This window comes from Megalobrama amblycephala, linkage group LG18 (assembly GCF_018812025.1).
Source record: "Megalobrama amblycephala isolate DHTTF-2021 linkage group LG18, ASM1881202v1, whole genome shotgun sequence".
NCBI lineage: Eukaryota > Metazoa > Chordata > Actinopteri > Cypriniformes > Xenocyprididae > Megalobrama > Megalobrama amblycephala.
The window spans coordinates 12315004-12328158 of NC_063061.1; the positions used below are offsets into that span (position 1 = coordinate 12315004).

Sequence of the window (13155 nt, forward strand, 5' to 3'; positions counted from 1 at the left end):
TAGTACACAGTTATTTTAAATTGTAATAATATTTCACAATATTACTGTTTTTTACTGTATTTTTAATTAATATATGATATTTAACAAATAAATGTAGCCTTGGTGAGCAGACGAAACTTCTTTTAAAAACATTAAAAATCTTAGTGGTTCCAAACTTTTGGACTGTACTGTATGTATATATATATATATATATAAAATTTGTGTCTATAAAAAATAGAAAAATAGACACTAACAGAAATAAATATCAAAATGTAAAAGTAAAAAAGAATGAACTTTTGTTGTTGTTGTATGTGAATTAGAGTTTTGAAGGGTACGTACTAACAGAAATAATCTTTAACAGTAAATTGTGCATATGTATCATACAAAAAACTTTTGTTCAGTAATGTATAGCCAAAACAGAAACACACAGAATTTCACTTTTTCAGTCACAGAAAGATCAATAGCTGTTCTTTTTTCTGTTAAACCAGAAGGCCAAGGCAGAGAAGCATGTGAAACCACATGTAGTCCTTGTGCAAATTGTCTTGCTTGATAAATAGTTAATTATATGCTTATGTACAATAAAAAAACACTGTTTTCTGACTTCCTCAATTAGACTTTAATATCAAGCAGTCCTGAGAGAGATTTGTTTCAAGTGTCCTCACTAGCTTCGCCAGCTCCTCCATGTTGTGTGACTTCTCCTCCAGCAGCTCATAGCGAAGGCTTGAAATGTCCTGCTTAATCTCCTTCAATTCACCTGTAACACAGCAGTCTTCAGTCTTAATTATGAAAACTTTGAGTATATTCAAACAAATTTCATCAAAAAATCTATCATTATTCCCTCACACTCATGTTGTTCTGGACCGCTTTGCTTAATTTTTTTCAAATTTTTGCTCAGCCATTAATGAGTTAATAGTGACCATGACCATTTTTTGGTGAATTATTCCTTTAATGAAATTTTAAATACACACACTCACCCTCATTGACTTCATCACATTCTTTGTCATTTTGAGCTTTGATGATGTATCGCTTAACGAGACGCTTCATAATTTTCTGTACAGATCAAATGAAGTAAGTTCAATCAAATGCAAAAAGCAAATATAAACCATATTCAGATTATAAATATTCAGTCAAGAATATCAAAAAAAGTAAACATGCCTGATATCGACTGGAGCTTGAAAGATTCTTGTCCCTGCAAGTTTTGCTCTGTCCCAACTTAATTATGATCCAACAAATCACAAGAGCAACATAAATAGATTAGTTTATTGTGATTGTAAATGAATGATACAAATCAGCTTACTCTAATGCAGAATCAGAGTGGATTTGCCTCACCTCACTAAGCTCAGACCCTTTCATAATGGCTTTGTGTCTGTCAAAAAGCTCCTGCAGGAGACTTTTAGCCCCCATCACCAGACCCACAACAGACTTGGGACTGGGAACCAAGTTAAAAGGCACAGGGAGAGTCCTGCCCTCCTCAAAGTAGGTGAACCAGAGCTTGGCCCGGGCAAACTTCCACTCCACATCTGCATCATCCTGCAAGACATCAGGAAACACTTATGTTTTGGATACTTGAAGCGACAAATGAATCAATACAGATATGCAGAGGTAAGAGATGTGCGAAGAACATTACTAAAACAAAACTAAGCAGTCAAACTAATTATCCCATCCTGAAGAGAATAGAGATAACGTTTTTTCCATAGTATGCAAAAACCTCTTCAATGGAGTGCTTCATCAGCACAAAGATCCCATTTGATCTGCTGTACAAAGATTTATAATGTCAGCAGCTCTTAGAAAGAAATATGAAGAAGTAAAACTGAGAAGACAAAGTACCTCAATCTCCTGAAAGGAACTGTTGATCATGGCAATGAGCATGTTGAGTAGGACAATGACCACTGTCACATTGTAAACTCCATAGAGAACATAGCCAATGTTCTCGATGAACTTGTGTCCGTTGTTCACGACTACTGATCTGACCTCAGAAAGGCCAAATATCGCCCAAAACAATGTTTTGAAGCTTTCTTCTACACTATAAAAGATAAGACATGTATTGATGGAAATTTAAACTAAGGAACATTTCCTTTTTTCATAAGAGATGAGTTTATTTTGCCAGCTACCAAATGTTCGATGTCACACTACCGTTCAAAAGTTTGGTGTCGGTATATTTGAATATATATATTTACTCACGTTGTGAAAGCGTCATTCTGTTTAGCGCCCCGATAATATGAGTAGAGGTTGAACATTCCAATCATGAATGCCAGAAAGACCAGGATGAAGATAACCATGAACTTGAAGATGTCCTTCACAGTTCGTCCCAAAGATATCTGCAAGGGTCCAAAGCTCTCATTCGCTGGCAGGATGTACGCAATTCGAGAAAAACTCAGGACCACTGCAATAGCGTACAAGCCTTCTGAAACTAACTGAGGATCAGACGGGAGCCAGTCGATCCGAGCTGGAATAAAAAAGATTTTTTTATGCAGATGTAATTTTGCGGGAAGTGAAATCTTGCCAGACTAGCCTAGATGACTCACCCAGCTGGAAGTATCCCACCTCAAAAGGCAAAGTTACATTGGTTAAATCTGTGTAGTGCTCATCAACATAGCGTTGTGCTACACATGCATGCCAGAAAGCCATTATCCTTGAGATGAAGGATGCCACAAAAATGGCCAACATTCCAAAGTCTAGCAAATTCCAAGGCTCAAGAAGATATTCTCTTGGACCTTGAGACCAGATCTCCTTGCACTCTGCCCAAATCATCCCTGAGAGAAGGACATAAAAACATAGTAATGAATGTTGCAACAAGCTGTTTGTCCTAGGACATGGAAATGAACTGTACATTTCATTCTCTAAATACAGATTGTAGTAGAGTAATAACCTTTGACTAGTTAAAAATCACTCAGAAACAAACCTATGACCCAGGAAATGATGAGCATTTCCATCCACGTAAAGGGAGTTGTTTTCATACGAAACAGCTGCGTCGGATAGTCATGAATGGTCATATTTGGAAGCAGCTTTGTCCCATCAAAGCGGTCTGCAGCGTTCATGACCAAAAGGCCAAGGAAAATAGTGAAGGAGGCCGCGTGTGCCACAAACTTAAGGAAAGGGCCACGCATGATCTTTCCCATCTGTTGGTAACAGCATTTTTTACTGATTGTGGTGTGATAAACAAAAGATTTCATGTGCTGTGGACGCATTCTTCTATTGTGTATTTGTTCATTACTGCTTATCAGCCAGATATGCTTATCAATTTTATTATTATGACTCATAGGATACGGTGGATATTTTAAGCACTGCTATAATTTACAACCATGGGAACAGTCTTACTGACTAAAGATTTCAGTGGATGAAAGCCTTTGCTTTAATCTTTAGACATGTACTATATGTTTGCTATGCAATACATCTGGTTTTCACTAGTGTTCGAAAGTAAACAGCATAACTCTGTGTGAACATACTTACCTTGCTGCATGGTGCCACCCAATACACCATAGCTAGAAAGGGGAGTCCCATTGCAACACCTAAAACCACTAAGAACTTAATGGCTGTGGTCTGCTGCCTGAGTTCGGGCAGGTTTTCGTACCATATTGATAAGAGCTGTTGCTGACAGTTAGGATGGGCCACAAACTGTATCGGAAAAGAAGAAGGGTTTTATGATAGAATTACAAGGCAGATTATAAGATTTCTGTTTTTTATATTTACCTTTTTCAGTTCGTACTTTATTGCGAGTTTTAAGCGAAAGAGACTTGGTCGGCCGGGCAGTTCTAAAGTCTCATCTTCTTCGCCGTTCAGAATGGCTTCCACTTCCTCTGTGCTCCGGCACAGGTCCAGAAGCCCCACAACAAAGTCTTTGCATTGCATAGAGAGTTTCCTATATTCATTCTGAGGAAGATAGTCATTAGAAAGAAAATGGAATCTTTCTACATTTTTGAAAGAATAGTTCACCCAAAATGAAAATTCTGTGAGAAGATTGTAATGGCAACAAACCAGCAAAAAGAGATCATACAATGAGTCCAACTTGTGCTCTATATTCCAAGTCTTATGATTCTATATGTTTGATTTTTGTGATGAAAACACACAATTATTAGGTTATCTTTTCTTCCACTGTAGTCAGGGCCGGATGCATAGCCATTGTAGGGGGCAATTACAATGAGGATTTTTTTTTATTATTATTATTTCTATTTCACTCTAATAGTAAAACACTCTCTAAATTAACAAAATTTTAAATTTCGGGGACAAACCTTGTATCTCCTTATTTTGTCATTTTTTCATAAATCATAACTATTGGTCACCCTTTATGTCTGTCTGTGGGTTTTGCAAATATTTAACTTATGAAACCTCCATTGGATCCTCAAACTGTCGATCATACCTCATAACTCCACCCACCTCTATGAAGTGCTGCACACAGTTTGTACCATCTCTGCTTGTTTGCAATGCAGGGCAGTGTTGCCAAGTTGCCAATCGGGCTACTTTTACACTGTTGGCGCGGGTTGTTTTTCATGTCCACAGGTTGAATCGACCCAAAATAACATGACATTTAGCCCCTGGAATGCAAATTTTACAAGGGAAGCCCCTCCAAAACCGCGAATCTTACCCCCCAGAAAGCGATTTTTACCCTGGGATAACCCTGAAATGCAATTGGGCTAGTTTTGAGGAGCAGTTGGGCGGATTTTGTTGTGAAAACCTGGCAACCCTGATGCAGGGGTAAATAAAGAAGTGGTTCTTTGAATAAGTACAGCATTTTCTTTACTAAAGAAACATCATACATAAGTGTTTTATGTGTCTTAGTTTAGCATTTGCCATCGAGTCATAGCTAGTAACTGTATTGTCTTAACATGAGATTTTGGCCAAATGACAGAAAAAATTTGCACCCACGTGTAGCTACAATAAACTTTATAACCTATAAGTCGATAATGATGAGGCCGTTCTAATGATGGACAAAACACATAGGCGTATGTTTGACATTCTCTGAAATTCGGTGGTCAATAACCTTGTAACTCTATTTAAGCTTGTTTTGGGTAGAATGTTAATAATATAATGACACATGCATGTTTGTGACCATATATAAAGCCACAGCATCAACGTTGACAGTGTTTAATTAAAAAATACCTATTTCCTATTTGAAAAGTAGCGGTTTTAGGCATATGAGGTTTCCATCCGACAGCGACGATATACAGTATGTAGTACTGGTGGGGTATTGAGGAGGCCCAAAAATGTATTTTGCATATGTTACAATATGAGGTAAATCTGGCCCTGACTGTAGTTGTCATATCTCATGTGCACTTTTATATTCAAAGATGCAGCATGGCATTTGTTCATGTGACCTACATATTGTTGATTGGTCACATAGCACTATTGTCAAACCTGCAGCCACATTTGAGAATTTCAGTGTAAAATTACTTAAATTTCAGCCTGTCCTCGTGAAAAGTAAAGAAGTACACTTTATGACACAGAAATAATATACTTTAAAAGAATGTACTTAAGTGTGAACTGAATGTAATGTAATGTTGCATGTAAATTGCAATTAAATGAAAATGTATTATAGTTTACATTCATATTAAATGCAATTATGTTAACTAATGTCAGTTTTTTTTTTATTACTCACCCTCATGCCGTTCCACACCCATAAGACCTTCGTTAATTGCAAATTAAGATATTTTTGTTGAAATCCGATGGCTCCGTGAGGCCTGCATAGCCGGCAATGACATTTCCTCTCTCAAGATCCATTAATGTACTAAAAACATATTTAAATCAGTTCATGTGAGTACAGTGGTTCAATATTAATATTATAAAGCGACGAGAAAATTTTTGGTGTGCCAAAAAAATAAAATAACGACTTATATAGTGATGGCCGATTTCAAAACACTGCTTCAGGAAGCTTCGGAGCATTATGAGTCAGCGTGTCGAATCAGCAGTTCGGAGCGCCAAAGTCACGTGATTTCAGCCGTTGGCGGTTTGACACGCGATCCGAATCATGATTCGATACGCCGATTCATTATGCTCCAAAGCTTCCTGAAGCAGTGTTTTGAAATCGGCCATCACTATATAAGTCGTTATTTAGTTTTTTTTGGCGCACCAAAAATATTCTTGTCACTTTATAATATTAATTTTGAACCACTGTACTCACATGAACTGATTTAAATATGTTTTTAGTACATTAATGGATCTTGAGAGAGGAAATGTCTATGCAGGCCTCACTGAGCCATCGGATTTCAACTAAAATATTTTAATTTGTGTTCCGAAGATTAACTGAGGTCTTACAGGTGTGGAACGGCATGAGGGTGAGTATTAATGACATTATTTTCATTTTTGGGTGAACTACCTTTAAGTAAGACTTGATTATATCTTTATGTCTTTGAAATATGGTTTAAGTGTACTAATGAATGTACTGACAGGCATTTATGGTAAACTTAAATATGCTTTAATGTCATTTCTCTTGAATCATCTATGTCATGTATTTAACTATATTTGTTATTGCATATTTGCAATGGCGAAGTTGCAATTTAGTACATTTAAAATATATGTAAATATTGAGTAATACCAAATAACATTACGGTTAAGTTATAATCAATCACTTTTTCTGAAAGATAAATATAATTTTAAGATTTGAAGTAGGCTACTCTACAAGTGCACAAGAGCTAATCACAGAAATGTGTATGACTTCAGAAGACTATTGTGACTATAATCTATTGTGCTCACTGTCACTTTATTTACACAGAAAACAATTGCCAGTACATTCTTCAGGTTTGGAACAAAACGAATGTGAGTAAATAATCACAGAATTTTCATTTTTGTTTGAACTTTCTCTTTAGATGTCGAACAGTTTTGGTTGTGTCAATAGGATTTTATAGCTATACCTTAAATTCCTTTTCAATATTGGCCAAGGAGGCGAGCTCATTGCTGAGCTCCAGAGCAGCCAGCACAGGATCCTCATTGGACAGAGAGAGGTACGCTGGACTGGCCAATCCTCTGTAGGCATTGATACGCGAGCGGGAGTGGCAAAAAGAATCGTACTTTTGATGGTAATTGCAGGTGTCGCAGGCACAAAAGTAGTCATGTGGCTGCTCAATGCGAGCACCCTTTCCCAGAAGAATGTGCACGATCTCGTATTCGTGACAGTGAGATGCTAGAATGACTGGAGTGACATCATGAGAAAAGCGCGTGCCGTCTTCGTCATATGCAAAAAAGTCATCGTGCATCGGAGCCTGACTGGGGCTCGCTGTGAGTCTCTTGGAGTCGGCGAAAGCTTTGTGGCTCAAAATGGCCTCGACAATCCTGGTGTAACCTTTGCTGATGGCTAACAATAGTGCATCCCCAATACGCGACAGGTTGTCTTTCTTCAACAGGAGCTCTGTTACCTCTAAGTGTTCGTTTGCCACTGCCAGCTGCAATGCATTCTGGCCCATGTAGTCCACACAGTTAACATCCAGCTCGGGGATCTCCTCAAGCATCCGGCGCACGACAGGTATATTTCCATACTCGGCAGCATCAAGGAAACGTTCCTCTACAGGTGTTAGGCTGTTAGGATGAGCATTGAACATGTAAGCTGCCCCTCGTACCGCCTGCCTTCGGCTCTTGGGTAGCGCCTGACGGGCCATGTTCTCTCTACGATTAAAAACATGTCAAATATATGTGTATTAGCATTTTATTAATTAATTTCATAATTAATATGGCATTGAATAATACAAATTAGGTCTGTGTGAAATTATGTTGGCTATTGTTTACAGTAATAGGCTATCATTCATTTATTCATACAAATATTTGCAAAACATTTTTGGTAGCCTTAGCTGTGCTAAACATGTTATTTACATTAAAGGATTAGTTCACTTCTGAATGAAAATTTCATGATGATTTACTCTCCCCCACGGCATCCAAGATGTTCATGTTTGTCTTTCTTCAGTCGAAAAGAAATTAAGATTTTTGAGGAAAACATTCCAGGATTTTTATCCATATAGTGGACTTCAGTGGGGTTCACCGTGTTGAAAGTCCAAACTGCAGTTTCAGTGCATCTTTAAAGCGCTCTATGCGATCCCAGATGAGGAATAAGGGTCTTATTTAACGAAAAATCGGTCATTTTCTAAAAAAATAAATAAAAAATTGTATACTTTTTAACCACAAATGCTTGTCTAGCACTAGCTATGCGATCCACACACATGACGTAATCACGTTGCAAATGTAATGTGTGACGTAGAAGGAAGTACCGATCCAGTGTCTACAAAGTGAACGTTCAAAGATTAAGGGTGTGTCTCAATCAGTTCCCTAGCTCCTGAGCTCGTGAATCAGTAGCCTATATCGTGTACACGAATTCGGGCACTGGTAAGGACAGTAAAAGATGCTGGTTCACTACATTGGGAAACTTATGACCGGCGACGTGACAACGTCCTCATTGTACAACATCACTACTGGTATTTATGAACAACAACAGAGCTGATATTTTCTGACATTACTTGTAATGTTATTTAAAGTACATTATGATTAATTATTTGCTTACGTGCAACATTTCAGCCGTGAATAAATTATAAGTGTTAGCTAGATTATGTTCATTACCTGTCTAGCGATGTATGTTTATGCTGAAATATAATAAAATAACGGTTTGTATTTTTAAAAACATCTATCACGTATCGTTATGTGTAGTGAGTTGGCTCACGTGATTCAAGTATCGCGCTTCAGAACTTCCGTTAAGGGAGCATAGTGAGCATCGATGCTCCCTGGTTTTCACGGTGCATTGTGGGACTTTTCAGGGAGCGAACGTTTCAGTGCCCTGGAAGGATTCTGCAATTGAGACAGCCCTTAAAATGGCCGACTCCCTGGTCAGTGCCCTGACTACTGAACTTGGGAGCTGATTGAGACACAGGGTAAGCTAAATAACCTTTAACAAAAAAGGTAAAACAACTATATCGGACGATTTTGAAGTAGGAGTAGAAAATTAGATGGAGTTTTTAGCCTTACCGTGGTACTTCCACCTATGTCATGCATGACCTTTCAACGTAATGTGTGGCGCAGAGCAGTGCAAGATGGGCATTTGTGGTTAAAAAGAATATACATTTTTATTTATGTTTACAGCTCTGCAATCCGCACGCATGATGTAATCACGTCGGTAAACGCCCTTAAAGCAGAACTAAGTAACTTTTTTTACCTTCATAAATAGTTTTCTAAGTCCTTATGATGGTTAATTGACTTGTAGTGGTGTGTTTAAGGCGAGCACTAACTCCCTCTGGCACGTCTACGCCAGAAAACAGCACTTGCAAGTTGAGCTGCGTCGACCTGAAACAATCTCGCCTCATGTTCACGTTCACGCGAGAGTGACAAAATGCTTTACGGTAATTCAAAAACAATGTATATATTAGGGCTGCACGATATATCGCATGAGATTGTCACGCGCATTTCGTCAGTAAAGCCGGCTCCCTGATTACCGCTTAATCGCCATCACCAGCTTTCAAATGGAGCGGCATTTAATAGACAGAGCCGTAGTTCACTGACAAGCTACGCAATATCGCGTTCATTATCGAAGGCGATTCATCTGCGATATGAACGCGATATTGCGTGGCTTATCAGTGAACTACGGCTCTGTCTATTAAATGCCGCTCCATTTGAAAGCAGGTGATGGCGATTTAGCAGTAATCAGGGAACCGGCTTTACTGACGAAATGCGCGTGACAATCTCATGCGATATATCGTGCAGCCCTATATTATGACTTTATAAGACCATTTCGAAAATTACCCACCTCCATCGAGTGTACTGTATTTGCAAATTACCCACCTCCTCTTTCTTGTACTGTATTTGCAAAACTACTGCGCTGGTGAGCGTTGTAGTCGTTGTAGTCCAGAGCTGCGCTTGGAGTATTTACAACAGTGTGATTCACTGAAGGAACCTGTAGGGGGAGCTTTGCAAATCTTACTGAGTTCCGCTTTAACAAAAAAAAGGTAAAACAAAAATATCAGACAATTTTGAAATAGGAGTAGAAAAGTAGCGTGACCTTTCAACATAATTTGTATCGCATTTGTGTTTAAAAAGTATATGAATTTTAATTTTTTTAGAAAATGACCAATTGTTAGATAAGACCGTTATTCATCATCTGGCATTCCGTAGAGCCCTTTGAAGCTGCAATGAAACTGCAATTTGGTCCTTTCACCTGGTGAACCCCACTGAACCCACTTTCTTTTCGAATGAAGAAAGAAAGACATGAACATCTTGGATGGCATGGGGGTGAGTAAATTATCAGGAAATTTTAATTCTGAACTAATCCTTTAATTCATGCCAATGACTTATATATGATAAACTTTTAAACTAGCTTCTAATGAGCCTGTGCAATGAAAACGGGCATTATAAATGAGCAAAACAATGCACAAATATTACATTGAACTGAGTGACAGTTTCCGGTCAGGACATTGAACTACATATTATCTCAGAAGGCAATGCCAACTAAACATACAGCATACAGAACCTTGACCAACTCACCCATGGTAGTATCCATAACCGCCATAAGAGTCCTCACCAAAGTCTTCGTTCATCAGTAGATTGTCTTTACTTCTGTTCCTCTTTTCAATTGTGTGATACTTTGATTGATTTTTATCTTCCAGAACAGGTCTTCTTTGATTCATACTTTCAACTGAGGCAGTTCACGTCTTAAATGTGAATACACCAAAGCTAACACATCGTGTTATCCAAACATCCAGCTGTGAGTGATTGAGTGTGCGCTACACACTGGCAAGTCACTTTCCTCTACAGCCTTTGTTATGTTCCCGTTTAAGTCTTGAGATAGTGCAGAGCACTGAGGAATTTTAACTGCTCTTTTCCACGCATTGGCTATTAATGAAGAATGTAACAATCTTCATGCTTGTTCACAAAACCTAAAAATGAGTCGTTTTCTTCCTTGCTCCGTTTATTTGCTCAAACTGAATGAAATTGAAAGCATGTAGTCCTAAGTTCAACATTAGACAGATAACGAAATCCGTTCATTTTCTTGATTAGTAACATTTTCAGTATGAAGAATTTGAAGAAATCACAGAAATGCCATGTGCAAGTCCGTCACCTTTCAAAATATCCCTGTCGCTGTATATTCCTCTCTGTTTGTATTAGGAATCATGATTAAAATCTGCTTCCAGCTTCTAAAATCAAAACTCAGTGAGGGAGTGCAGATGTAGGATCCCTTTGGGTCTATTTCAGCGTTCCCAATAAACCTCTACATCCTGTGTGTTCATTACGAATGTCCAGCTCTCTCTAAACTGTGGGAAAAGCCTTCAATGGAATTCCAGACTGACCAATCGTCAGCGGCAACATCACACTTTTGATTCTTTTTATTTTGCCTCTTTCTGCCATTCTTTCTCACACAGTCTCGCATCTGTCTCTGTGTGTGTGTATACAGTAAACCCACATGACTAAATGTGTACGTGCTGCAGTGGTCAGAATACTGCCCACAAACGTCTGAGTACGTGAGCCAAACCAATGGGTCAAAAGGTAACCCACACAGTGGGTCATGGGAAGCCACTGTCTTGTTTCTATTCTCATGTTGATAGGCCCCGATACTGATGACCATCAGAGTGACTATTTTTAGACTATTTTTATTAACTAAATGCCCTCGGCCCAAGGCTTGCTGCAGTACGGTTTTGCATATAGTTTCTGTTAGATCGAAAAACAAATAAGATCCACACACAAAAAAAAGTCTCACATAGTATAATTGTCCAGAGGCCACAAATAAAGTGCAGAGTGCGCAAAACCAGGGGTTAAGGTTAGTAGGTTCAGGGTTAGTACCTAGTTATTACCCAATTATTGTAATTGCTGTAATATGTACATTGTATGTACATGGGGAACAGAACTGTACAATAAAGTGCTACTGGTTTCATTTGTTACCATTATTGAATTAACTGAAATGAACTAACAATGAACAAAATATTTTTACAGCTTTTATTTATCTTTGCTAATGTTAGTTAAAGGGTTAGTTCACCCAAAAATTAAAATTCTGTCATTTATTACTCACCCTCACTCAACAAAAAAAACAACCAACTTATATAGTGATGGCTGATTTCAAAACATAATATTATAATATAATATATTATAAAATTATAATATTGTTTGCTAATTACATACATTAGCAAAGATTAGTTAATACAGTAACAAATGTATTGCTCATGTTAGTTAATATATTAACTAATGTTTAACTAATGAATGTTATTGTAAAGTGTTACCAGTAATGTTGTGGTTAAGATTAATACATGCTAACTCTTACTTTAACTAATGTGGTTTACTAATGTGAATAAAATTAAACCTTAAAATGTTAACAAAAAATTTTTTCTCTTATAAATAGTTGGATCACATTTTTCATTGTGGTTAATATTAAAACATCTTTTTAAAGTTTAAAACTTAAAGTCTGTAAATCATTGGAAAGAAGCTAGACTTTTGTGGCATTTTCCCTACTAAATTCAACCTTTAACATGGTTTCTTGCATCAAAACAGTTGTAATTTATTTTTACATGACCATTTCCCATCCTCTCTCTGATCCTAAAAGTTATGCAAGCTGTTTTTGCTACTGTAACTTTTAGAATTTTATACATAAATGATCTGTTAGGATTGGCAAATCTCCATGTATCCGCATCACTGTCTTCTATCAGAGTTTAGACTAGAGTGGCTGAGTTATATAGGCATTCATTAATTATTGTGGTCATATGTTAATAGTTATGCCTATTCAAAACTAAATCAAGTGGAGTTTAAATGCAATTTAACTGAAGATTGGGGTGATATTTATAAATAAATACAGCATTTCCTTCCAAAACATCAAAATCTAACATTTTTATATATATATATATATATATATATATATATATATATATATATATATATATATATATATATACGCACTGTGCTCTCGTGAATGCATTGGAGATAAATATTTTGTAAATAAAGTGGTAAATTATGTTTTTTGCACAAACAAAGCACTCACATCACTTCATAAAATTGAGATTAAACCACTGGAATCACATGATTACATTAATTATCTTTTTACTTCCTTTCTGGGGCTTGAAAATGGTAGATGCATAGGCTGTCAATGAAGGGACAGAAAGCGCTCAGATTTTATTAAAAATATCTTAATTTGTGTTCCGAAGATGAATGAAGGTCTTACAGGTTTGGAAAGACATAAAGGTGAGTAATTAATGACAGAATTTTAAATTTTGGCTGAACTAACCCTTTAAA

The 13155-nt window shown here is 37.2% G+C and overlaps 1 protein-coding gene across 1 annotated transcript; it reads right to left on the reverse strand.

Annotated features, from left to right (window-relative positions):
- Positions 1–571: 571 nt before the first annotated feature.
- trpc6a (transient receptor potential cation channel, subfamily C, member 6a) lies at positions 572–11932 on the reverse strand. The gene is made up of 12 exons (XM_048167444.1): positions 10426–11932; positions 6825–7572; positions 3670–3849; positions 3430–3594; positions 2882–3098; positions 2505–2732; positions 2161–2425; positions 1807–2002; positions 1309–1509; positions 1135–1191; positions 954–1029; positions 572–733 (listed from the first exon to the last, which is right to left on the reverse strand). The coding sequence occupies exons 1-12, from the start codon at positions 10566–10568 to the stop codon at positions 585–587; spliced, it is 2625 nt and encodes an 874-aa protein (XP_048023401.1). The 5' UTR covers positions 10569–11932; the 3' UTR covers positions 572–584.
- Positions 11933–13155: the final 1223 nt, after the last annotated feature.

Excerpts from the sequence above, each read along its gene's own strand:
- trpc6a (XM_048167444.1), bottom strand. The coding sequence starts at position 10,568 with ATGAATCAAAGAAGACCTGTTCTGGAAGATAAAAATCAATCAAAGTAT. Across the intron at positions 7,573-10,425 it reads GGTTATGGATACTACCATGG|AGAGAACATGGCCCGTCAGG; the intron begins GTGAGTTGGTCA and ends TTTTAATCGTAG. Across the intron at positions 3,850-6,824 it reads ATATTGAAAAGGAATTTAAG|AATGAATATAGGAAACTCTC; the intron begins GTATAGCTATAA and ends TATCTTCCTCAG.